This window comes from Zophobas morio, unplaced genomic scaffold (assembly GCF_036711695.1).
Source record: "Zophobas morio isolate AGI-343-1 ecotype UQ-CSIRO unplaced genomic scaffold, CSIRO_AGI_Zmor_V1 ptg000018l, whole genome shotgun sequence".
Taxonomy (NCBI): Eukaryota; Metazoa; Arthropoda; class Insecta; order Coleoptera; family Tenebrionidae; genus Zophobas; species Zophobas morio.
Window position 1 is genome coordinate 1,996,451 of NW_026972123.1, and position 27,579 is coordinate 2,024,029.

General features: G+C 32.0%; 3 protein-coding genes across 3 annotated transcripts; all 3 read left to right on the forward strand.

Moving 5' to 3' along the window:
- The first annotated feature begins 4 nt into the window (after positions 1–4).
- On the forward strand, positions 5–10,757 carry LOC135130941 (brachyurin-like). Its single transcript, XM_064058412.1, has 3 exons — positions 5–264; positions 10,049–10,412; positions 10,471–10,757. The coding sequence occupies exons 1-3, from the start codon at positions 32–34 to the stop codon at positions 10,636–10,638; spliced, it is 765 nt and encodes a 254-aa protein (XP_063914482.1). The 5' UTR covers positions 5–31; the 3' UTR covers positions 10,639–10,757.
- Positions 10,758–18,206: 7,449 nt separating this feature from the next.
- LOC135130891 (brachyurin-like) lies at positions 18,207–19,349 on the forward strand. The gene is made up of 6 exons (XM_064058339.1): positions 18,207–18,317; positions 18,366–18,553; positions 18,602–18,768; positions 18,815–18,901; positions 18,955–19,094; positions 19,144–19,349. Exons 1-6 carry the CDS (start codon positions 18,255–18,257, stop codon positions 19,303–19,305), a joined length of 807 nt encoding a protein of 268 aa, XP_063914409.1. The 5' UTR covers positions 18,207–18,254; the 3' UTR covers positions 19,306–19,349.
- Positions 19,350–25,604: 6,255 nt separating this feature from the next.
- Positions 25,605–26,731, forward strand: LOC135130997 (brachyurin-like). Its single transcript, XM_064058491.1, has 6 exons — positions 25,605–25,684; positions 25,732–25,919; positions 25,968–26,134; positions 26,191–26,277; positions 26,331–26,470; positions 26,520–26,731. Exons 1-6 carry the CDS (start codon positions 25,622–25,624, stop codon positions 26,682–26,684), a joined length of 810 nt encoding a protein of 269 aa, XP_063914561.1. The 5' UTR covers positions 25,605–25,621; the 3' UTR covers positions 26,685–26,731.
- Positions 26,732–27,579: the final 848 nt, after the last annotated feature.

The window sequence follows — 27,579 nt, forward strand, 5'->3', positions numbered from 1 at the left end:
GTGACCATTTTGGCAGAAATCAAACAACAAAATGAAGCTCTTCTCTGTTTTCGTACTTTTGGTAGTACTCGCGTTAGATCCCGTTTTAACATCTCCAACTCCAGACAAAATATCCAAAGAGGCGAGATCGCACGGGATTGCCTTCGATGGACAGTTTCCTTCATCAGCCAGCATCTACATTCAGGCGCCTTCTGGGACCTTCTTTTGTGGTGGTACCCTCATCAGCGAACTCTTTGTTCTAACCACAGCTAGTTGCATTCAAGGGTAAGGTGGTATCACTCAGAATTGTCACACAACACACATCTTTTCTAATAAATCTAAAATTTAAAACATTGAACAATTGAAATATATCGCAAATTGAAAAATGGAGAAATCCAAACATCAAAGAATCAAAAAAGAAAAATTCGAAAATCTAAAACTTAAAAATCGAAAAACTGAAAAATCGACAAATCGAAACCCCAGAATTTAAAAAAATTGAAAAATCGGATAACTAAAAAATCGAAATATCGAAAAATTGGAAAATCGAAAAACCGAAAAATCCAAAAATCGAGAGATAGAAAAAAATTCAGAAATTGATAAATTGAGAAATTGAACAATCAAAACATCCAAACATCTGAATTCGATAAATCGAGAAATAAAAAAAATTGAAACATTTTAAAAAAGAAAAATTAAAACATTGAAAAGTTGAAAAAAAATTGAGAAATCGAAGTATAAAGCTGTCGAAAATTTGAAAAACCTGAAGTTTAACGAAAAATTGAAAATCCAAAATGTAAAAAAGGGGTGGAAATCTAAAAACTGCAAAGTGAAAAATTTTAAAATTGGAAAATCGACGAATTGGAATCGATTCTCCCGAAAATTTGAAAAATTGAATAAACGAAAAATTGTAAAATCGAAAGAAACAACAAAAAATAAAGGAAATGAAAAAATGAAAAATTGTGATAAAATCGAAAAAGTGAAAATTAAAAAATCGGGATAATGAAAAATAAAAATCGGACACAAAAAATTGGAAAAGGAAGAAATTAAAAATTGAGAAACTGAAATATCGAAAAATGAAAAACTGTAATATTGAACAATTGCCAAATTGAAAAACTGATCCAAATCGAAAAATTGAAAATTTTGGAAGTCCAGAAATTGAAAAATTGAAAAATCAAAAATAAAAAACTAAAAATTACAAAATGAAAACTTGAAAAATCTTAAGAATCGAAAAAGTGAAAAATAAAAAAAAAATAAATATGTATTATGAAATAGAAACATTGAAAAATAAAGAAATTGGAAAATCGGAAGACTGGAAATCCAAAAACTGCAAAGTGAAAAATTTAAAAATTGAAAAATCGACGAATTGGAATCGATTCTCCTGAAAATTTGAAAAATTGAATAAACGAAAAATTGGAAAATCTAAAGAAACAACAAAAATTAAGGAAATGAAAAAACAAAAAATTGTGATAAAAATCGAGAAAATGAAAAATAAAAAATCAGTAAAATGCAAAATAAAGTATAAAATTTTTCGATATTTTTGAGTTTTGCGATTTTTTAGTATTTCGACTTTTCAAATTTTTCCAGTTCTGGATTATTCGATTTCACGACTTTTTACTTTTTGGATTTTCAATTTTTCGCTTTTTAAACTTTGGATTTTTCAACTTTTCGATATTTTAACTTTTCAGTTTTTAAAATTTTAGATTTTTCGAATTTTCAGTTCTTGTACATTCCAATTTTTCTATTATCGGAATTTTTAAACTTTCGATTTTCCATTTTTCTTTTATTTTTCGATATTTTAGTTTTTCGATTTTTAAAATTTTTGATTCTTGGATAATTCAATTTTTCGATTTTTCAGTTCTTCAATATTGTTTAAAAAGTAAAAATTAGAAAATGAAAACTTGAAAAATCTTAAGAATCGAAAAAGTGAAAAATAAAAAAAAAGAAATATGTATTATGAAATAGAAATATTGAAAATTAAAGAAATTGGAAAATCGGAAGACTGGAAATCCAAAACTGCAAAGTGAAAAATTTAAAAATTGAAAAATCGACGAATTGGAATCGATTCTCCCGAAAATTTGAAAAACCGAATAAACGAAAAATTGAAAAATCGAAAGAAACAACAAAAATTAAGGAAATGAAAAAACAAAAAATTGTGATATCAAATCGAGAAAATGAAAAATAAAAAATCAGTAAAATGCAAAATAAAAAGAGGGGAGTTGAAAAATTGATGGAACGAAAAATTGAAAAAAGGAAAAATTAAAAATCGAGAATGCGAAAAATGGAAATATGAGAAATTGGAAATTTGGAAGTCGACAAATTGTAAAATTGAAAAAACAAAAATAAAAAAACGAAAAAGTGTATAATAAAAATTGAAAAATGTAAAAAGTAAAAATCAAACTTGAAAATTTGAAGAAGAATTGAAAAACCTGAAAATTTGAAAAATTGAATAAACGAAAAATTGTAAAATCGAAAGAAACAAAAAAAAATAAAGGAAATGAAAAAATGAAAAATTGTGATAAAATCGAAAAAGTGAAAATTAAAAAATCGGGATAATGAAAAATAACAATCGGACACAAAAAATTGGAAAAGGAAGAAATTAAAAATTGAGAAACTGAAAAATCGAAAAATGAAAAACTGTAATATTGAAAAATTGCCAAATTGAAAAACTGTTGAAAACCGAAAAATTGAAGGAACGAAAAACTGAAAATTTTGGAAGTCGAAAAATTGTAAAATTGAAAAATCAAAAATAAAAAACTAAAAATTACAAAATGAAAACTTGAAAAATCTTAAGAATCGAAAAAGTGAAAAATAAAAAAAAGAGATATGTATTATGAAATAGAAATATTGAAAATTAAAGAAATTGGAAAATCGGAAGACTGGAAATCCAAAAACTGCAAAGTGAAAAATTTAAAAATTGAAAAATCGACGAATTGGAATCGATTCTCCTGAAAATTTGAAAAACTGAATAAACGAAAAATTGGAAAATCGAAAGAAACAACAAAAATTAAGGAAATGAAAAAACAAAAAATTGTGATATAAAATCGAGAAAATGAAAAATAAAAAATCAGTAAAATGCAAAATAAACATCGGGGAGTTGAAAAATTTGGTGATGAAAAATTGGAAAAAGGAAAAATTAAAAATCGAGAATGCGAAAAATGGAAATATGAGAAATTGTAATATTGAAAAATTGGAAATTTGGAAGTCGACAAATTGTAAAATTAAAAAAACAAAAATAAAAAAACGAAAAAGTGTATAATAAAAATTGAAAAATGTAAAAAGTAAAAATCAAACTTGAAAATTTGAAGAAGAATTGAAAAACCTGAAAATTTGAAAAATTGAATAAACGAAAAATTGTAAAATCGAAAGAAACAACAAAAAATAAAGGAAATGAAAAAATGAAAAATTGTGATAAAATCGAAAAAGTGAAAATTAAAAAATCGGGATAATGAAAAATAACAATCGGACACAAAAAATTGGAAAAGGAAGAAATTAAAAATTGAGAAACTGAAAAATCGAAAAATGAAAAACTGTAATATTGAAAAATTGCCAAATTGAAAAACTGTTGAAAACCGAAAAATTGAAGGAACGAAAAACTGAAAATTTTGGAAGTCGAAAAATTTTGGAAGTCGAAAAATTGTAAAATTGAAAAATCAAAAATAAAAAACTAAAAATTACAAAATGAAAACTTGAAAAATCTTAAGAATCGAAAAAGTGAAAAATAAAAAAAAGAGATATGTATTATGAAATAGAAATATTGAAAATTAAAGAAATTGGAAAATCGGAAGACTGGAAATCCAAAAACTGCAAAGTGAAAAATTTAAAAATTGAAAAATCGACGAATTGGAATCGATTCTCCTGAAAATTTGAAAAACTGAATAAACGAAAAATTGGAAAATCGAAAGAAACAACAAAAATTAAGGAAATGAAAAAACAAAAAATTGTGATATAAAATCGAGAAAATGAAAAATAAAAAATCAGTAAAATGCAAAATAAACATCGGGGAGTTGAAAAATTTGGTGATGAAAAATTGAAAAAAGGAAAAATTAAAAATCGAGAATGCGAAAAATGGAAATATGAGAAATTGTAATATTGAAAAATTGGAAATTTGGAAGTCGACAAATTGTAAAATTAAAAAAACAAAAATAAAAAAACGAAAAAGTGTATAATAAAAATTGAAAAATGTAAAAAGTAAAAATCAAACTTGAAAATTTGAAGAAAAATTGAAAAACCTGAAAATTTGAAAAATTGAATATACGAAAAATTGTAAAATCGAAAGAAACAACAAAAAATAAAGGAAATGAAAAAATTAAAAATTGTGATAAAATCGAAAAAGTGAAAATTAAAAAATCAGGATAATGAAAAATAAAAATCGGACACAAAAAATTGGAAAAGAAAGAATTTAAAAATTGAGAAACTGAAAAATCGGAAAATGAAAAACTGTAATATTGAAAAATTGCCAAATTGAAAAACTGATGCAAACCGAAAAATTGAAGGAACGAAAAACTGAAAATTTTGGAGGTCGAGAAATTGTAAAATTGAAAAATCAAAAATAAAAAACTAAAAATTACAAAATGAAAACTTGAAAAATCTTAAGAATTGAAAAAGTGAAAAATAAAAAAAAGGAAATATGTATTATGAAATAGAAATATTGAAAATTAAAGAAATTGGAAAATCGGACGACTGGAAATCCAAAAACTGCAAAGTGAAAAATTTAAAAATTGAAAAATCGACGAATTGGAATCGATTCTCCTGAAAATTTGAAAAACTGAATAAACGAAAAATTGGAAAATCGAAAGAAACAACAAAAATTAAGGAAATGTAAGAACAAAAAATTGTGATATAAAATCGAGAAAATGAAAAATAAAAAATCAGTAAAATGCAAAATAAAAATCGGGGAGTTGAAAAATTGAGGGGACGAAAAATTGCAAAAAGGAAAAATTAAAAATCGAGAATGCGAAACATGGAAATATGAGAAATTGTAATATTGAAAAATTGAAAATTTGGAAATCGACAAATTGTAAAATTGAAAAAACAAAAATAAAAAAACGAAAAAGTGTATAATAAAAATTGAAAAATGTAAAAAGTAAAAATCAGACTTGAAAATTTGAAGAAAAATTGAAAAATCTGAAAATTTGAAAAATTGAATAAACGAAAAATTGTAAAATCGAAAGAAACAACAAAAAAATAAAGGAAATGAAAAAATGAAAAATTGTGATAAAATCGAAAAAGTGAAAATTAAAAAATCGGGATAATGAAAAATAAAAATCGGACACAAAAAATTGGAAAAGGGAGAAATTAAAAATTGAGAAACTGAAAAATCGAAAAATGAAAAACTGTAATATTGAAAAATTGCCAAATTGAAAAACTGATGCAAACCGAAAAATTGAAGGAACGAAAAACTGAAAATTTTGGAAGTCGAGAAATTGTAAAATTGAAAAATCAAAAATAAAAAACTAAAAATTACAAAATGAAAACTTGAAAAATCTTAAGAATCGAAAAAGTGAAAAATAAAAAAAAAATAAATATGTATTATGAAATAGAAATATTGAAAATTAAAGAAATTGGAAAATGGGAAGACTGGAAATCCAAAAACTGCAAAATGAAAATTTTAAAAATTGAAAAATCGACGAATTGGAATCGATTCTCCTGAAAATTTGAAAAACTGAATAAACGAAAAATTGGAAAATCGGAAGAAACAACAAAAATTAAAGAAATGAAAAAACAAAAAATTGTGATATAAAATTGAGAAAATGAAAAATAAAAAATCAGTAAAATGCAAAATAAAAATCGGGGAGTTGAAAAATTGAGGGGACGAAAAATTGAAAAAAGGAAAAATTAAAAATCGAGAGTGCGAAAAATGGAAATATGAGAAATTGTAATATTGAAAAATTGAAAATTTGGAAGTCGACAAATTGTAAAATTGAAAAAACAAAAATAAAAAAACGAAAAAGTGTATAATAAAAATTGAAAAATGTAAAAAGTAGAAATCAAACTTGAAAATTTGAAGAAAAATTGAAAAACCTGAAAAGTTGAAAAATTGAATAAACGAAAAATTGTAAAATCGAAAGAAACAACAAAAAATAAAGGAAATGAAAAAATGAAAAATTGTGATATAAAATCGAAAAAGTGAAAATTAAAAAATCGGGATAATGAAAAATAAAAATCGGAAACAAAAAATTGGAAAAGGGAGAAATTAAAAACTGAGAAACTGAAAAGTCGAAAAATGAAAAACTGTAATATTGAAAAATTGCCAAAGTGAAAAACTGATGCAAACCGAAAAATTGAAGGAACGAAAAACTGAAAATTTTGGAAGTCGAGAAATTGTAAAATTGAAAAATCAAAAATAAAAAACTAAAAATTACAAAATGAAAACTTGAAAAATCTTAAGAATCGAAAAAGTGAAAAATAAAAAAAAAAATAAATATGTATTATGAAATAGAAATATTGAAAAATAAAGAAATTGGAAGATCGGAAGACTGGAAATCCAAAACTGCAAAGTAAAAAATTTAAAAATTGAAAAATCGACGAATTGGAATCGAATCTCCTGAAAATTTGAAAAACTGAATAAACGAAAAATTGGAAAATCGAAAGAAACAACAAAAATTAAGGAAATGTAAGAACAAAAAATTGTGATATAAAATCGAGAAAATGAAAAATAAAAAATCAGTAAAATGCAAAATAAAGTATAAAATTTTTCGATATTTTTGAGTTTTGCGATTTTTTAGTATTTCGACTTTTCAAATTTTTCCAGTTCTGGATTATTCGATTTCACGACTTTTTACTTTTTGGATTTTCAATTTTTCGCTTTTAAAACTTTGGATTTTTCAACTTTTCGATATTTTAACTTTTCAGTTTTTAAAATTTTAGATTTTTCGAATTTTCAGTTCTTGTATATTCCAATTTTTCTATTATCGGAATTTTTAAACTTTCGATTTTCCTTTTTTTTTATTTTTCGATATTTTAGTTTTTCGATTTTTAAAATTTTTGATTCTTGGATAATTCAATTTTTCGATTTTGCAGTTCTTTAATATTGTTTAAAAAGTAAAAATTAGAAAATGAAAACTTGAAAAGTCTTAAGAATCGAAAAAGTGAAAAATAAAGAAAAAATAAATATGTATTATGAAATAGAAATATTGAAAAATAAAGAAATTGGAAAATCGGAAGACTGGAAATCCAAAACTGCAAAGTAAAAAATTTAAAAATTGAAAAATCGACGAATTGGAATCGATTCTCCTGAAAATTTGAAAAATTGAATAAACGAAAAATTGGAAAATCGAAAGAAACAACAAAAATTAAGGAAATGAAAAAACAAAAAATTGTGATATAAAATTGAGAAAATGAAGAATAAAAAATCAGTAAAATGCAAAAGAAAAATCGGCGAGTTGAAAAATTGAGGGGACGAAAAATTGCAAAAAGGAAAAATTAAAAATCGAGAAAGCGAAAAATGGAAATATGAGAAATTGTAATATTGAAAAATTGAAAATTTGGAAGTCGACAAATTTTAAAATTGAAAAAACAAAAATAAAAAAACGAAAAAGTGTATAATAAAAATTGAAAAATGTAAAAAGTAAAAATCAAACTTGAAAATTTGAAGAAAAATTGAAAAACCTGAAAAATTGAAAAACTGAATAAACGAAAAATTGTAAAATTGAAAGAAACAACAAAAAATAAAGGAAATGAAAAAATGAAAAATTGTGATAAAATCGAAAAAGTGAAAATTAAAAAATCGGGATAATGAAAAATAAAAATCGGAAACAAAAAATTGGAAAAGGGAGAAATTAAAAATTGAGAAACTGAAAAATCGAAAAATGAAAAACTGTAATATTGAACAATTGCCAAATTGAAAAACTGATCCAAACCGAAAAATTGAAAATTTTGGAAGTCCAGAAATTGAAAAATTGAAAAATCAAAAATAAAAAACAAAAAATTACAAAATGAAAACTTGAAAAATCTTAAGAATCGAAAAAGTGAAAAATAAAAAAGAAGAAATATGTATTATGAAATAGAAATATTGAATATTAAAGAAATTGGAAAATCGGAAGACTGGAAATCCAAAAACTGCAAAGTGAAAAATTTAAAAATTGAAAAATCGACGAATTGGAATCCATTCTCCTGAAAATTTGAAAAATTGGATAAACGAAAAATTGGAAAATCGAAAGAAACAACAAAAATTAAGGAAATGAAAAAACAAAAAATTGTGATATAAAATCGAGAAAATGAAAAATAAAAAATCAGTAAAACGCAAAATAAAAATCGGGGTGTTGAAAAATTGAGGTGACGAAAAATTGAAAAAAGGAAAAATTAAAAATCGAGAATGCAAAAAATGGAAATATGAGAAATTGTAATATTGAAAAATTGGAAATTTGGAAGTCGACAAATTGTAAAATTGAAAAAACAAAAAGGAAAAAACGAAAAAGTGTAACGAGAAGTTGTAAAATTGAAAAATCAAAAATAAAAAACCAAAAATTACAAAATGGAAACTTGAAAAATCTTAAGAATCGAAAAAGTGAAAAATAAAAAAAAAGAAATATGTATTATGAAATAGAAATATTGAAAATTAAAGAAATTGGAAAATCGGAAGACTGAAAATCCAAAAACTGCAAAGCGAAAAATTTAAAAATTGAAAGATGGACGAACGGAAAATTCAAAGCCTGAAAATTTGAAAAATTGAACAAATGAGAAATTTTAAAATCGAGAAAAAAAAACACAAAAAATAAAGGAAATGAAAAAACGGACGTCACATTTAAAAATAAAAATCGGTAACATGAAAAATAATTGTGGAAACGAAAAATTGAAAATGAGAAAAATTAAAAACTCAGAATGTGAAAAAAAAAAAATGAGAAACTGTAATATCGAAAAATTGCAAAATTAAAAAATTCCAACTCTAAATATGGAAAAATTTAGAAGTCAAAAAACTGTAAAACTGAAAAATCAAAAATAAAAAATCGAAAAACTAGATAATGAAAACTTGAAAAATGTCAAAAGTGAAAATGAAACATGAAGATTTGGAAAATTGAAAGATTAAAAATTGAAAAACTTAAAATTCGAAAGTGAAAAATAAAAAAAAAATATGTATTGTAAAATCAAAATATTGAAAATGAAAGAAATATAAAAATTGGAAGACTGGAAATCCAAAAACTCAAAAAATCATGGAACTGAAAAATAAAGGCCTGAAAATTTGAAAAATTGAATAAATAAAAAATTATAAATCGAAAGAAACAACAAAAAAATAAAGGAAATAAACCAAAAATTGTGATCGAGAAACATCGAGAAGACATAAAATTGGCTATTCGTCAGATGGATCTCTTTATTGCGTTATCAGCAAAAAAATCTCTAAATCGAATCTTACAATTATCTGACAAAACTGAATATGTTATACCGGACTTCAAGAGCGAGGAAAGTGCTGTGTAAATAACTTTAGATCAATTTTTATAATTCAACAATTTACATAGAGTATCAAAAATAAAACACCGATAGCTTTTGAATAATTTTGAATGTGTCCTGCTAATTTTTTTTAATTCCATCAGTATTTTCTATTTTGACAGAATGACGAAAGAACCGAAACTTGGAGAGTTATAAAAAACGAGTAAAATTTGAAGCCTTTTTTGTCAGGGTAGGTATTTTACCCTGCATAATCTACGACAGAGATCGCAGTAGGTACAGTTGAAAACTTGAACTAATTTTTTGCTCTGCAGCGTTTACTTAACAACTGACGTTGTATATGAATTGTGTAGCACTTATTAAAAAACGTATTGATGCAATCTGTTAAGAAAGGTTCGTTGTAGACACATCTTTTTTTAATTTTTTTCGCACTACCAAGTGTACGTTGTAACAACAATGTAAATGTCGTCATTTTTACATATTTTTACTTTTTTTTTACACAGGAAACAGAACTGAAAATCAAATTTTAATATAAGAGGGATAAAATATGTCTAATAAGGATTGTTAAGAAAAAAAAGTATCGTCCTAAGTCAATTTCTCTCGTTTTTACAGGACATTTCAAATGGGATGAAAACTGTCCCAAACCAGGTCGAGTGATACTGCCTTAAATTGTAACTATACCTCTTTCCAGTGCTGTTCTCTTCACCGTTCGTCTTGGATCCAGTTCACTAGGAAGCGATGATCTTATCACTGTGGTCGCTGATACTTACTGCTTACATCCAGATTACGAGTCGTCGACGCTCCAGAACAACCTTGGGCTCATCCAGTTCCGAGAACCAGTTAAAGATGTAGAGTACGTGCGACCTGCATATTTACCGACTGAGCCGCTTGACCCTGAGTCTATATATGTTGCCGTTTCTTGGGGCTCGTTCACTAGTGGTAACGGTAATGATCTTAACTATGCCACTGTAACTATTGTACCAAATGATGAGTGCATGGTCAAGTCCGATAGCTTGGCTTGTGGGGTTAGTGAGGACGATGAAGGGTTATGCTGGGTAAGGTATTTTTTGGTTACTATGTGTGTTATTATTATAACATGTGTTATTTTTAAAGGGTACTATGGGCAATGCCATGCTTACTGTGCTTGATGCCAAGGATCAGTGGGTTATGGGGGTAGCCAGTTTTGGTCTAGCTAATGCTTGCAGTCCCTCTGATCCTTACGTCTACGTTCCAGTCTTTCCATTCGTCGACTGGATTAAGGCTGTTACCGGAATTGAGTAAAGTAGAAGACACAAATTTATTTTGTATAACTTTCAGCAATGTTACTTTTATTAGTATAAAAATGTGAAAGATTATTGTACTATGTAACTTACACGTGAGGTGAATAAAATTTTGGAGAATTTTGTTGTTTTTTTTTAATTTTTTCAAACGAAAATACAAATGAAAATGAGTCTAGCTCATCTGAAATAGAAGTAAGAAACGAATGGTAAATTTTCTTAAGTAAGTATCGATTTTGCAATTAGGGTCGCCCCTCGATCTGACAACGAATGCAAAATTCATAACAATTGACCTTGCGATGCATATGGGTAGGGCTTAATTTTTGGCTTGTTTTTTTCTTAATATGTGTAGACTTATTATTTCGACAACAAGAACCTTAAAACATGTCTAAAATTGTAAATTTTAACATTAAAAATTACATTAAAAATCAACTTAAATCCTCCACTTTTCTTTTACGACCCCTTTAAATACGGAAATATTTGAACATCAAAGTTTTCAGATTCATCGCAAAATGGGGCTATTCTGAGTCTGTTCCGAGTCTAGTGCTGTGTCTAGGATTTTTTCAAGCATTTGTTTCGTTGGTTTCATGTGAAAGAAGCTTCTCGAAATTAAAATTGATAAAATCGTGAGTGTTGAAGCATCAAACATGATTTCTAAATCTTGACCTTTTGCTTCCCACGCTTGAGTCCCGAGTACTGGAGTTTGCATCATGGATCCTTGATTCTTCCTTCTTGATCGATCTGTGGCTTTTGGTTCTCAGCACTTGATTCTTGATCCTTGATCCTTTGTCTTTGATCCTTCATCCTTCATATTTCATCCTTGATCTCTCATTCTTGATTCTCGATCTTTCATTCTTAATTTTTGATCTTTGATTCTTCTAAGTCCCGAATCCTAAATTCGAATGTCCAATTCGAAATCATAAGTCCTGAGTGTTGAAACATGAAACATGATTTCTAAATCCTGACTCTTGGGAGGCCACGCTCGAGTCCCGAGTCCTGGAGGTTTCATCATAGATCCTCGGGTCTTCCTTCTTCATCGATCTGTGGTCCTAGGTCCTTAACACTTGATCCTTGTTCCTCAGTAATTGATATATCATACATGATCCTTCATCCTAGATTCTTCATCCTTGATACTTCATCGTTGATGCTTCATCCTTGATCTTTCATTTTTGATCCTTCATCCTTCATCTTTCATCCTTCATCCTTCATTCTTCATCCTTCATCCATGATCCTTGAAACTTGATCCCCCAATTCTTGATTTTTGATCTTTCACCCTTCAACTTTTATTCTTTATCCTTGTTGATTCATCCTTGATCCTTCATCATTGATCTTTCATTCTTGATTCTTGATCTTTCATCCTTGTTCATTTATACTTTATTCTTGGTCGTTCATCCTTGATCCTTCATCCTTCATCCTTCATCCTTCATCCTTCATCCATGATCCTTCATTCATGATTTTTCATCCATGATCCTTCGTCCTTGATTCTTCATCCGTGATCCTTTATCCTTGATCCTTCATCCTTCATCCGTGATCATTCATCCTTGAACGTTAATCCTTGATCTTTCATTCTTGATTCTTGATACTTTATTCTTGATTCTTGATCCTTGATCTTTCAACTTTGATCCTTCATCCTTGTCAATTCATCCTTGATCACTCATTCCTGATCCTTCATCCTTGATCCCTCATTCTTAATCCTTGATCCTTCATCCTTGTTCATTCAACCCTTATTCTTGGTCGTTCATCCTTGATCCTTTATTCTTCATCCTTGATCCTCCGTCCATGATCCTTCATCCATGATCCTGTATCCTTGATTCTTCATCATTGATTCTTTATCCTTCATCCTTGATCCTTGATCCGTGATCATTCATCCTAGATCGTTCATAACTTATTTTTCATCCTAGATCGTTCATCCTTTATTTTTCATCCTTAATTCTTGATACTTTATTTTTGATTCTTGATCCTTGTTCTTTCAACTTTGATCCTTCATCCTTGTCCATTCATCCTTGATCATTCATTCTTTACCCTTCATCCTTGATCGCTCATTCTTAATTCTTGATCCTTCATTCTTTCTTCTCTATGCTTAATTCTTCGTTTTTGATCCTTTATCCTTGTTCATTCATCGTTGATCGTTCATCCGTGATCCTTCATTCTTGATTATTGATCCTTTATTTTTTTATTATTATTATTATTATCCTTTATTCTTGATTCTTGATCCTTCATCATTGATCCTTCATTTTTGATCCTTCATACTTGATCCTTCATCCTTGATCCTTGATCCACGATCTCTGATTGTTGATCCTTGATCCTTGATACTTCAACTTTGATTCTTCATTCTTGTTCATTTATCTTTGATCTTTCGTCCTTCATCCTTCATCATTAATTCTTCACCCTAAGTCCTTGATTTTTAATCATTCATCCTTGATCCTTCATCCTAGATTTTTCATCCTTGATCCTTGATCCTTGATCCTAGATCCTTCATCATTGATCTTTCATTCTTGATACTTCATCCTTGCTCCTTGATCCTTGATCTTCGATCATTCATCCTTCATCCTTGATTTTTCATCCATGATCCTTCATCTTGGATCATTCATTCTTGATTCTTCATTCTTGATTCTTGATCCTTCATTTTTGACCCTTCATCCTTGATCCTTCATCCTTAATTATTCATCTTTGACCATTATCCTTGATCCTTCATCATTGATCCTTGATCCTCGATTTTTAATTGTTGATTCTTGATCCTTCTTTCTTGATTCTTGATCTTTGATCTTTCATTTTTGAACCTTCATTCTTGTTCATTCACCCTCGATCATTCATCCTTGATCCTTCATTATTGATTCTTTACCCTTGATCCTTCATACTTGATCCTTCATTCTTGATCCTTCATCCTTGATTTTTCATCCTTGATCCTTGATCCTTCAACTTTGATCGTTCATCCGTGTCCATTCATCCGTGACCCTTTATCCTTGATTCCTCATTCTTGATCCTTGATCCTTCATTCATTGTTTCTTTATCCTTAATTCTTCATTTTTGATTCTTCATCCTTTTTTATTCATCCTTGATCTTTCAATCTTGATTCTTGATCCTTTGTTCTTGGTTTTTGATTCTTAATTCTTGATTCTTGATTCTTGATCCTCCGTCTTTGATCCTTCATCCTCCATCCTCGATGTCTCATTGTTGATTCTTGATCCTTGATCCTTCAATTTTGATTATTCATCCTTGTCCATTCATTTTTGATCCCTCATTATTGATCCTTGATCTTTCATCCTTCAAAATTAATCCTTCATCCTAGATCCTTGATTTTTGATCATTCATCCTTGATTCTTCATCCTAGATCTTTCATCCTTTATCCTTGATCCTAGATCCTTCATCCTTGATCTTTCATTCTTGATTCTTCATCCTTGCTCCTTGATCCTTGATCTTTGATCATTCATCCTTCATACTTGATCTTTCATCCATGATCCTTCATCTTTGATCATTATCCTTGATCCTTCATCATTGATCCTTGATCCTCAATCCTTCATTGTTGATTCTTGATCCTTCTTTCTTGATTCTTGATCCTTGATGTTTCATCTTTGAACCTTCATCCTTGTTCATTCACCGTCGATCATTCATCCTTGATCCTTCATTCTTGATCCTTCATACTTGATTTTTCATCCTTAATCCTCGATCCTTCTACCTTGATCCTTCATCCTTGATCCTTGATCCTTCATACTTGTTCATTCATCCTTTATTATTGGTGGTTCATCCTTCATCCTTGGCCCTTCATCCATGATCCTTTATCCATGATCCTTCATCTTTTATTCTCCATCATTGATCCTTCATCCTTCATCTGTTATCATTCATCCTTGATCTTTCATTTTTGATTTTTTATACTTTATTCTTAATTCTTGATCCTTGATCCTTCAACTTTGATCGTTCATCCGTGTCCATTCATCCTTGACCCTTCATCCTTGATTCCTCATCCTTGATCCTTAATCCTTCATTCATTGTTTCTTTATCCTCAATTCTTCATTTTTGATCCTTCATCCTTTTTCATTCATCCTTGATCGTTCATCCTCGATGTCTCCTTGTTGATTCTTGATCCTTGATCATTCAATTTGGATTATTCGTCCTTGTCCATTCATCTTTGATTCCTAATTATTGACTCTTGATCTTTCAATCTTCATCCTGAATCATCAATCCTTGATCCTTGATCATTCATACTTGATCCTTCATCCTTGCTCCTTGATCCTAAATCATTGATCTTTGATCATTCATCATTCATCCTTGATCCTTGATCCTTGTTCATTCATCCTTCATCCTTCATCCTTCATCCTTGATTGTGCATCCTTGATCCTTGATCCTTGATCATTCATCCTTCATCCGTGATCATCCATCCTTGATCCTTCATACCTTCATTCTTGATTCTTGACACTTTATTCTTGATCCTTGATCTTGGATCTTTGATCCTTCAACTTTGATCCTTCATCCGTGTTCATTCATCCTTGTTCATTCAGTCTTGATCCTTGATCATTCATACTTGATCCTTCATACTTGTTCCTAGATCATTGATCTTTGACCATTCATCCTTGATCCTTATCCTTGATCCTTGATACTAGATCCTTCATCCTTGATCGTTGATTCTTGATTCTACGTTCTTGATTCTTGATCCTTGATCCTTCATCTATGAAACTTTATCCCTAATCCTTCTTCCTTGATCATTCAACCTTGATCTTTTATCCTTTATCCTTGATCTTTCATCCTTGTTCCTTCACCCTTCATCCTTCATACTTAATCTTTTATCCTTGATCCTTCATCCTTGCTTTTTCATCCTTGATCCTTCATCTTTGATCCTTGATCCTTGTTTATTCATCCTTGATCCTTCATCCTTCAACCTTGATTCTGCATCATTGATCCTTGATCCTTCATTCTTCATCCGTGATCATCCATCCTTGATCGTTCATACTTGATCTTTCATTCTTGATTCTTGACACTTTATTCTTGATCCTTGATCTTTGATCCTTCAACTTTGATCCTTCTTCCTTGTCCATTCATCCTTGATCATTCAGTCTTGACCTTTCCATCTTGATCCTTCATCTTGATCCTTGATCCTTTATTCTTGCTTCTTTATTTTTAATTCTTCATCTTTGTTCATTCATCCTTGATCGTTCATCCTTGATCCTTCATTCTTTGATTCTTCATTCTTGATCCTTGATCTTCGATCTCTCGTTGTTGATTCTTGATCTTTGATTCTTCAATTTTGATTATTCATTATTCAGCGATTAAAGATGAATGAACAAATTCATCCTTGTTATTGATTCTTGATTTTTCATCCTTCATCCTTTATCATTAATCCTTAATACTTGGTCACTCATCCTTGATCTTTCATTCTTGATTCTTCATTCTTCATCCTTGATCCTTGATTCTTCATCTTTGACTTTTCATCCTTGATCCTTGATCATTGATCCTCGATCCTTCATCCTTCATCCTTGATCCTTCATCCTTGATGTTTTATCCTTGAAACTTCATCTTTGATCCATCATCCTTGATCATTCATTCTTGATTCTTGATCCTTTATCTTTAATCCTTCATCCTTGATCGTCAATCCCTCATTCTTGATTCTTGATTCCTGATACTGCAACTTTGATCCTTTCTCCTTGTTCATTCATCCTTGATGATTCGTTCTTGATCCTTCATTCTTGATTTCTCATTCTTGATCCTGGATCCTTTATTCTTGATTCTTGATCCTCGATGCTTCATCTTTGATGCTTCATCCTTGTCCATTCATTCTTGATCCTTCATTCTTGATCTTTCATCCTTGATCTCCCATTCTTGATTCTTCATTCTTGATTTTTTATTCTTGATCTTTGAACTTTCATCCTTGTTCGTTCATCCTTGATCATTCATCCTTGCTGGTTCATCCTTGTTCCTTCTACCTTATCCTTCATCCTTAATCCTTTATCCTTGTTCTTTCATTCTTTTTTGTTGATCTTTTATTCTTGATTCTTGATAATTGATCCTTCATCTTTGAGCCATCATCCTTGATCCTTCTTCCTTGATCTTTGATCCTTCATCGTTGATCCTTCATCATTGATCCTTAATCGTTAATGCCTACTTCTTAATGCCAAGTCCTGACTCTTGGATCCGAAATCCCGCACCCCAGATTCTAAATTCTCAATCCCAAATTCGAAAATCTAGTTCGAAATCATAAACTCTGAATTTTGACTCTCAGTACTGAGTCCCTATCTTAATTTGGTGTTCGAGACTGGAGTCCCGAGTTCTGGACTTTGCATCTTGGACTCCTTGATTCTTGATCTATGACTCTTGACCCTTAAGGGACCTTTATTATTAGTCTTTGTTCCGTCGTCTCGAAAATTAAAAAAGCGAAAAAATAAAAAAGTTTTAAAATCAACTATTTTAAAAGAAAAATTTTTTAAAATTACAATTATTATTACACATTTAACATGAAAACTAGTAAAATTGGAAATAATGAATTGAAGAAACGAAAAAAACTTCGGGAGTGTGAATTACGCCACCGGTTTTTACTTTATTGTCCACAACCAGCAAAGCGCGACTAAACTATTTTCAATTTATCAGAAAAAGAGAGAAAAGTAAATTTTGATAATGTCTTAGAATATTTTGCCAAAATAAAGGCCCGTGAGCAGTCCTTAAGATGAAACACCAATCCATTTTTTTAAAACCGTTTAAAACGGAAGTGTCATCTAGATAAAAATCTACATTTAAAATTTTACCTATCTGTAAAATTTATGACGCACGGGTTTTTTTAAGTGGAAATTTTTAACGTATTCGAGATTCGTGGTAATTTTCTTTGGAAGCCGCATTTTGAATCGTTTTGAAAATGTGTGCATTTCGGGAATTGTGGGGTTACGAAGTCGTAAAAAAGATCCATTTTATGAACGGATACTATAAAAAAACCGCTCAAGTCAATTCAGTGTAGCACCCAATCGACCTTTGGTAAAGTAATATTCACACCTTAGGGTAAGTAAAATCTAACTGTAATCCTGGGTATTAACTACTCGTTGAGAATTAAGATAATATTGTAGCTATAACTTTTTATAAGTGCAATAATATTAATAATTCGATAAGCCACCGAAAATATTACTTAATTACGAGAATAATAAAAAATTAAAAGTTCTACTGTTTTTGTAATATTTATATAGTAGAAACTGTCTCGAAAAAAGTTTTAAAAGCTAACTAAGTAACATCTTTCCATAAACCATGATTTACTATCTTCACGATAACATCTTCGTATTTATGAATGAACTATTCGAATACAATAGAAATACCTTTTGAGCGCAAATCACCTCAAAAAATTCCAGAACACGTGAGAAAACAATCAATAACAATAAATTTTGCACCCAACCACTCGAAATTGTCACACCTGCAACATATTCTTATCAAAATCCCATCAAGTGCACTTTGAGATTTTTCCCTGACCTTTGGTACGAGAAGTCGTGCACCTGGTGCTTAGTACATAATCTAGTTGAGGATCAGCGCGGAAGAGGGATGATCCTCCAAAAATCCTTTAATCTAGCCGACCTTTGCAGCATCCGATAAGGTTCTATAAAAGCAGAAACCTACAAAGTGTGAGCAGTTAGTTGGTTGTGGTAAATCATCACGATGAAGTTCTCTCTCTTCGTACTTGTTGTAGTGGCAGTACTGTCGGACCTTGCCTTCGCAAGGGTACTATTATCCAACGCACCTGTTAAGTACTAATACAACTTTTTACAGAAAGCAGTTTCCAATTTCCAAGCTACAAGAAAACTGAGTCCTCGCATCATCGGTGGTCAGGAAGCTAACGCCGGACAATTCCCTTCGGCTGCTGCCATCTACGTGAGCACCGCTGATGGTACCTACTTCTGTGGTGGTACTTTGGTCAGCAACCAGTTCGTTCTAACCGCCGGTCACTGCATCCTTGGGTACTTCAACCAATTTAATTAAGACAGATGGTAACAGATGATTTTTAGCGGCATTGCATTCCAAGTTCGTCTCGGATCTAACACTTTGAATGATAATGACCCCAATCGTGTGACTTTGAGCACTTCGCTCTACTTCATCCACCCATCGTTCAACCCAGAAACCCTCGAAGCCGACGTTGGTCTCGTCAAGTTCCATCTTCCTGTTGCATTGAATGGTGAGTTCTTTTTAATGCAAAAACCAGTCGCTTATTTGGTTTCTAGACTACATCCAACCTGTGTATCTACCAACTGTGGACCAGGCCGACAACATGGGAAATCTTGCCATCGGTTGGGGCTCAGTTAGCGATGGTACTCGGTACTTAATTCGTTTAAAACAATCTTTATTTACACTCTTGTTCTAGAAACTCCCAGTCTTAGCAATACCCTCAACTACGTCAGCGTAACCAGCGTTTCAAACACGGAATGTCAACTGAGTTACGCCAATCCTATTCTTGCTACCATGGTGTGTGTTATTGGTAACTACAACGAAGGAGCGTGTAGAGTAAGTTGTTGGTAGGTGGTTGAAGATGGTACTAATGGAAGTTTTTAAGGGCGACAGTGGTAGTCCGTTGTTGACTGCTCTCAACCATCATCACTGGATTGTGGGAGTGGCTAGCTTCATCAGTACCGATGGATGCGAAACGTCGGATCCTTCTGGGTACACCAGAATTTTCCCATACATCGACTGGGTCAAAACGACTATTGGAGTTTAAATCCCCAGACTGAACATATTGACTAATATAATTTTTCATAATTACATCTGTCATTTTTTTCTTATTCTTCCTACAATAGTTAAAATTTAAGGCAGTCTTCAGTTACAATGGAACAGTGCTTTTAGTAGTTTTTGCACAATTTTATTGTCGGATTATGAATTGTCTAAAAGATGGGCTCTCTCAGTTATCTGTAACAGATTTGAGTGGACCAGAAAAATGTCTAAAGTTTGTTTGACCACAAATTTTGAATATTCTGCCCCTGTTTACTCAGTTATTTATTAAGATATGTTATTTATGTAAAGCGCAATGGATTTTTTAATACAATTTCTACTAATGCACCTTCTTGAAAATTTAAAATTGATCCAGAAATAGCGAAAACCAATAACAAATTTATTAAATAAAGAATCATTATTAAAAAAAAACAAACAATCTATTGCGCGGTTTAAGATATTATCTCAAAACATTTTCGTTTCGAATTCAAAGTTCTCTGTAATCAAATTCGGAAATTTTGAATCTAGTCCACTTTATTCTATCTAAAGTGTTTAGAGATTATGGAAACTCCCAGTGAGGAGGCAGACCAGTCTAGTATCTATAATAGTAACTTTCGACAATTACTTTATCGATTTTTCTTTAGTGAATTGATCATTGGCGAAACTTCTAATAAGTTGCATTGACACAAAGAATAAAAATTAAAAGATTTCTAAAAAGTATATTTACCTACTAACGAAAGAGCATTGAATTTTGGAAGACCACTGAATTTTATTAACATTCTTAAAAATCCTAATTCTAGTTAAAACTACATATATTAACAAGAGAAAAATATTAAACATCTAATTTCACTTGCTATAGATTGGGGAGTCGTTCTGAATGAAAATAAGTCTTTGTTAATTAGTGTATAACACGGAATATTTCTAGTTTTATCATGAGCCATTAATAGTATTAATGATGTTACTTTATTATCTTACAAACCATTGGATGACGAAAAAAATAAGTCAGTTAAGCAAGCAGTAGCCCCACCCACCCACCCCCTCTTCATTCCAATGACTACGCTTAATATTGTTTAGTCTAACCTTGGCAAATATAAGCCCCGCCCACCCACCCTTCGTTTTCTTACAGGGTATGTCATCTGCCAAAATCAGTTTTATCTTAGCAAGTTCTAACCCCACCCACTCGAGCTGCTGTCATTCTATTGATTTTATTTATGTTCAATATAAAATCCACCTTTCATTCAGAGCTGATAAAATCAGTCACGTGGCGACGACGGGGTGGGTGGGGTAAATTATATGTTCTTCTGTAGAGTGGGAATGGAAAGTAATAGAACCTACGTTGTAAAAAAAGCGCTAATCGTAATTTTTTTACACTAGTTTAACTTTTTTCTACTGAGTCTTTTTTTGCCAACTTCTGTCTCAGAGCCAATAAAATGATCAAAACGGAAGGGGAGTGGATGGGCGGGGATTCAATTCCCCTTTTACCGTAAACAAAATAAGTCAGTGAGAGAAAAGAAGTGGGCGTGGCTGGATTTCGCTTTTTTCGACAATCTTATAAGCAAGCAGAAGCCACCACTCACCTCCTCTTCATTCTAGTGACTTCTCTTAAAATTGTCCCGCCTCCACCAGGTCTCTATTTTATTAGAGGATATCATTTGCTAAAATCAGTCTTATCTTAGCAGGTACTAGCCCCACCCACCCGCTGTCTGTTTTCTTAGCGGGTATGTCATTTGTCAAAATCAGTCTTACCATAGCAAGTACTAGCTCCACCCACCCGCCCTCTTCTTATTCTAACGACTAATTTTATTATTGTTTAGCATAAGGTGCACCTTCTAATCAGAGCAGATAAAATTAATCAGTGAAATGGAGGCGGGGTGGGTGGGCGCGATTAATTAAATATTCTTGTGTAGAGTAGCTTTTTTGTACTATTTGCTATAAAATTTACTTCTTATTTCAGACCAAAAGAAAATAGGAGAACGGATGGGTCGGTGGGGCTAAGTTTAACTTTTTCTACAGTTTTTTTATAAACATGAAGTAGCCCCGCCCACCCACCCTCTCTCCATTCTGGCGACTACTCCTAATATTGTTCCGTCTTTTCTTAGCAAGTACTAGCCCCACCCACCCGCCCTCTTTTTATTCTAACGACTAATTTTATTACTGTTCAATATAAGATGCACCTTTCAATCAGAGCAGACAAAATTAATCAGTGAAATGGAGGCGGGGTGGGTGGGCGGGGTTAATTACATATTCTTGTGGGAGTAGGAATTATTATTATATTTTCTGTAGAATGAGAGTGGGAATTCATAGAACTAGGCATTAAAAAGAATAAAAAAGCGGCAATTGTAACTTTTTTTGTAATATTTTTGCTATAAAATTTACTTCTTATTTCAGAACAAAAGAAAATAAGAGGACGAGTGGGTAGGAGAGGCTAAGTTTAACTTTTTTTAGTTTTTTATGACCATGCATTAGCCCCGCCCACCCACCCTCTCTTCATTCTGGCGATTATTCCTAATATTATTCCGTCTTTTCTTAGCAAGTACTAGCCCCACCCACCCGCCCTCTTCTTATTCTAATTACTAATTATATTACTGTTCAGTATAAGATGCACCTTCCAATCAGAGCAGACAAAATTAATCAGTGAAATAGAGGCGGGGTGGGTGGGCGGGGTTAATTACATATTCTTGCGTAGAGTGGGAATTATTATAATTTTTTCTGTAGAATGAGAGTGGGAACTCATTGAACTAGGCTTTAAAAAAAATAAAAAATGCGGCAATTGTAACTTTTTTTTGTTCTATTTGCTATAAAAGTTACTTCTTATTTCAGAACAAAAGAAAATGAGAGAATAGGTGCATTAGCCCCGCCCACCCACCCTCTCTTCATTCTGGCGACTACTCCTAATATTGTTCCGTCTTTTCTTAGCAAGTACTAGCCCCGCCCACCCGCCCTCTTCTTATTTTAACAACTAATTTTATTACTGTTCAGTATAAGATGCACTTTCCAATCAGAGCAGACAAAATTAATCAGTGAAATAGAGGCGGGGTGGGTGGGCGGGGTTAATTACATATTCTTGCGTAGAGTGGGAATTATTATAATTTTTTCTGTAGAATGAGAGTGGGAACTCATTGAACTAGGCTTTAAAAAAAATAAAAAATGCGGCAATTGTAACTTTTTTTTGTTCTATTTGCTATAAAAGTTACTTCTTATTTCAGAACAAAAGAAAATGAGAGAATAGGTGCATTAGCCCCGCCCACCCACCCTCTCTTCATTCTGGCGACTACTCCTAATATTGTTCCGTCTTTTCTTAGCAAGTACTAGCCCCGCCCACCCGCCCTCTTCTTATTTTAACAACTAATTTTATTACTGTTCAGTATAAGATGCACTTTCCAATCAGGGCAGATAAAATTAATCAGTGAAATGGAGACGGGGTGGGTGGGCGGGGTTAATTATATATTCTTGTGTAGAGTGGGAATTATTATCAATTTTTCTGTAGAATGAGACTGGGAACTCATAGAACTAGACTGTAAAAAAAATAAAAATAGCGGCAATTGTAGCTTTTTTTTGTACAATTTGCTATAAAATTTACTTCTTATTCCAGACTAAAAAATAGGAGAACAAGTGGGTGGGTGGGTGTGGCTAAATTTAACTTTTTCTACAGTTTTTTATAACTATTCAGTAGCCCCGCCCACCCACCCTCTCTTCATTCTGGCGACTACTCCTAATATAATTCGGTCTTTTCTTAACAAATACTATCCCCACCCACCCGCCCTATTCTTATTCGAACGACTAATTTTATGACTGTTCAGTATAAGATGCACCTTCCAAACAGAGCAGATAAAATTAATGAGTGAAAAGGAGGCGGGGTGGGTGGGCGGGGTTAATTACGTGTTCTTGTGTAGAGTGGGAATTATTATACATTTTTCTGTAGAATGAGAGTGGGAACTCATAGAACTAGGCTGTAAAAAAATAAAAAAAGCGGGCCATTGTAACTGTTTTTTGTACTATGTGCTATAAAATTTACTTCTTATTTCAGAACAAAAGAAAATGAGAGAACGGGTGGGTGGGTGGGGCTAAGTTTAACTTTTTCTACAGTTTTTTATGACCATGCAGTAGCCCCGCCCACCCACCCTCTCTTCATTCTGGCGACTATTCCTAATAATGTTCTGTCTTTTCTTAACAAGTACTAGCCCCACCCACCCGCCCTCTTCTTATTCTAACGACTAATTTTATTACTGTTCAGAATAAGCTGCACCTTCCAATCAAAGCAGACAAAATTAATCAGTGAAATAGAGGCGGGGTGGGTGGGCGTGGTTAATTACATATTCTTGTGTAGAGTAGGAATTATTATAAATTTTTCTGTAGAATGAGAGTGGGAATTCATAGAACTAGGCTTTAAAAAGAATGAAAAAGCGGCAATTGTAACTTTTTTTGTAATATTTTTGCTATAAAATTTACTTCTTATTTCAGAACAAAAGAAAATAAGAGAACGAGTGGGTAGGAGAGGCTAAGTTTAACTTTTTTTAGATTTTTATGACCATGCATAAGCCCCGCCCACCCACCCTCTCTTCATTCTGGCGATTATTCCTAATAATGTTCCGTCTTTTCATAGCAAGTACTAGCCCCACCCACCCGCCCTCTTCTTATTCTAGCGACTAATTTTATTATTGTTCACTATAATATGCACCTTCTAATCAGAGCAGATAAAATTAATCAGTGAAATGGAGGCGGGTGGATGGGCGGGGTTAATTACTTATTCTTGTGTAGAGTGGGAATTATCATACATTTTTCTGTAGAATGAGAGCGGGAACTCATAGAACTAGGCTGTAAAAAAAAATAAAAATGCGGCAACTGTAACTTTTTTTGTACTATTTGCTATAAAATTTACTTCTTATTTCAAACCAAAATAAAATAGGAAAACGGGTGGGTGGGTGGGGCTAAGTTTAACTTTTTCTACAGTTTTTTATAAATATGTAGTGGCCCCACCCACCCACCCTCTCTTCATTCTGGTGAGTACTCCAAATATTGTTCCGTCTTTTCTTAGCAAGTACTAGCCCCGCCCACTTAGCCACTATTTTATTGGGAGGTATGTTAATTGTCAAAATCAGTCTTATTGTAGCTTATTATTGGGTGGGTGATTCTAAGTTTAACTTTTTCCTAAAGTCTTTTATAAGCAAGCTATCGTATTTTTAAAAAAGATTGTAATTGGACAAATTTATAGCCAAATTTTACTCAGTGAAATTAAATTTTATATACCTAGATCGACCAGTCGTAGTCGATAAGTTTCTCATATAATATTCCAAATATATTTTACCACTTCAATAGTTCCCTTATACAGGGTTTTTATAAATGATTATAGAGTCGAAGTAGGTCTTGGACTTGTGCCGCCTATCACTTATGCGGATTTTACTAAATGATCAAGGACTCACGACAGATACTACACACATCTGTATAACTGGTCGCCTAAATTATTCATATCTCAGTAAAAAATAAAACTAATTCATTATTATGAAAAAGAACAAATTTATTGTGGTTAAACGTCTAAGTAAATGCTTTGGCTCCATTGTTCAATTTCATGTTGCAACAGGAACTCCTGACTGCTGAAACAATCTTGGGTTTTTAGCAAAATCCATATAAAGTGATAGGCGACACGCTTGCATGACCTACTTCGACCCTATAATCGGTTATAGAAACCTTGTAGCTTGTTTTCATTTGTTGAATTATATTACTTGTAGAGATGAAGATACGGATATCTTGCATGTTAATTTTGGTCACCCTAGATGTAAGACTTTGAAAATTTAACACTAATTTATGGTTACTTATAAACAATAATACAATAGGCTCTAGAACAAAACAATAAAGGTTTTCAAGATTCTTGCAACATCGTTCCAAAACACTAGAGCTCCCAAGTTTTTTTCAATTTTTCTTCTAAATAAAAAACCAAGCATTCTCAAGATGTTTTCAGTTTCTAAGGTTTTTTAGACTCGTTATCACTTTCAAAATCGTTCTAAACCAAAACATCTTTTCAGAGAAGGTAAACTCAAACACGATTTACTATCTTCAAGATAACATTTTCATTTTTACGGAACGAACCATTCGAATACAATGTAACTATTATCTTTTGTAGATAATTTTGACATTTTTTTCTGGAATTTGGCATTCTCATGCACTTGGTGTTGGGTAAAAACTTTATCCGCTGATAAATTGAGCGAGAGGGATGATCTTATCAAAAATCCTTTAATCCAGCGATGTTTGCGGCTGCTTATAATTTGGTATAAAAGGAGGAACTGACAAACTGTGGGCAGTTGGTTGTGACTTGTGGTAAATCATCAACTATGAATTTCTCTCTCTTCGTACTTGTTGTAGTGGCAGTACTGTCGGACCTTGCCTTCGCAAGGGTACCATTGTCCAACACACTCGTTAAGTACTAATCAAATTTTTACAGAAAGCAGTTGCCGGTTTCCAGGCTACAAGAAAACTGAGTCCTCGCATCATCGGTGGTCAGGAAGCTAACGCTGGACAATTCCCTTCGGCTGCTGCCATCTACGCCAGCACCCCCACTGGTACCTACTTCTGTGGTGGTACTTTAGTCAGCAACCAGTTCGTTCTAACCGCCGCCCACTGCATCACCGGGTACTTCAACTACTTCAATTAAGACAGATTGTAACAGATTACTTTTAGCGGTACTGCTTTCCAAATTCGTCTCGGATCTAACACTCTGACTGATATTGACCCCAATCGTTTGCTTGTGACCACTTCTGTCTACTTCACCCACCCAGCGTACAACCCAGATACCCTCGAAGCCGACGTTGGACTCATCAAGTTCCATCTTCCTATCGAATTCACTGGTGAGCTCTTTTTCAAAAAAAAAAAAAAAAAAAACAGTCGTGTATTTGGTTTCTAGATTACATCCAACCTGTGTATCTACCAACTGTGGACCAGGCCGACAACATGGGAAATCTTGCCATCGGTTGGGGCTCAGTTAACGATGGTACTCGAAATTTAATTCGTTTAAAACAATTTTTATTTATATTCTTGTTCTAGAAACCCCCAGTCTTAGCAATACCCTCAACTACGTCAGCGTAACCAGCGTTTCAAACACGGAATGTCAACTGAGTTACTCCAATCCTATTCTTGCTACCATGGTGTGTGTTATTGGTAACTACAACGAAGGGGCGTGTAGAGTAAGTTGTTGGTTTGTGGTTGAGGATGGTACTAATGGAAGTTTTTAAGGGCGACAGTGGTAGTCCGTTGTTGACTGTTCTCAACCATCATCACTGGATCGTGGGAGTGGCTAGCTTCATCAGTACCGATGGATGTGAAACGTCGGATCCTTCTGGGTACACCAGAATTTTCCCATACATCGACTGGGTCAGAACTACTGCTGGAATTCCTTAAATCACTGAGATTGTATACATATTAACTAATAAAATATTTCTTAAGTATAGCTGTGTTTCTTTGGAGTGTTTGGAATAACTGACTCAGAAATATAACAGCAAATTCTAAGTCTACGTGTCTCCATTGCTGTTACTCAGTTTTAAGTGTTTTAATCTAAAGCTTTTCGAAAAAAAACTATGAATGGAAACGGATGATAAATTATGAGTTATGAGTGCAATTGCGAACGTCAAGTGGATAATTGTGTTTTATCGGAAAATATTAAGTGCATACTTTTTTTTTTCGACAGATAAAACTTCCTTGATGATCCGCGTTTTCAAATCTGCAAGTTTCACTGAATAGTTTAGAATTTCATGTAAAAATCTAGAAATGCAAGGTTAAAAATTGGACCATTCAGGCAGGAACAAAGGCGTAGACGCTTGATATCAATGTGCAGAGTGTTGACAAAATTCTATAGAAAACTGATGTATTCTTTTACACAGTATGTTTTATTAAACGGGTCGTGTAAGATACATTTTTTTTAAAGTGAAATTTTTCCAATGGTCCCCCCTTCTTCAAATTTCGGCCAAATTTTGACATTTTCTTGTAGATTTCGAGCTCTAGAACTTACTTCTGGCACCGTTTCTTCGATAAGTGCAGACGTTTTTCCGGAATCGTCCGTTGAAATTTCGAAATTTTTAGAAATTCTCAAAAATTCGCATTTCGTATCGATTCTTTCGAAAATGTTGCCCCGTGACCATCGATACCCTATATTTTTGTAATCAGCGTGTCGAGATCTACGGCCCTGATTTTTTTCAGAATTTTGAGACAACTTTTCTAAAAGCGAAATTTTTCCAATAGGGACCATTGTTCAAATTTCGGCCAAATGTTGACATTATCGGAACTTAACTAAATACAT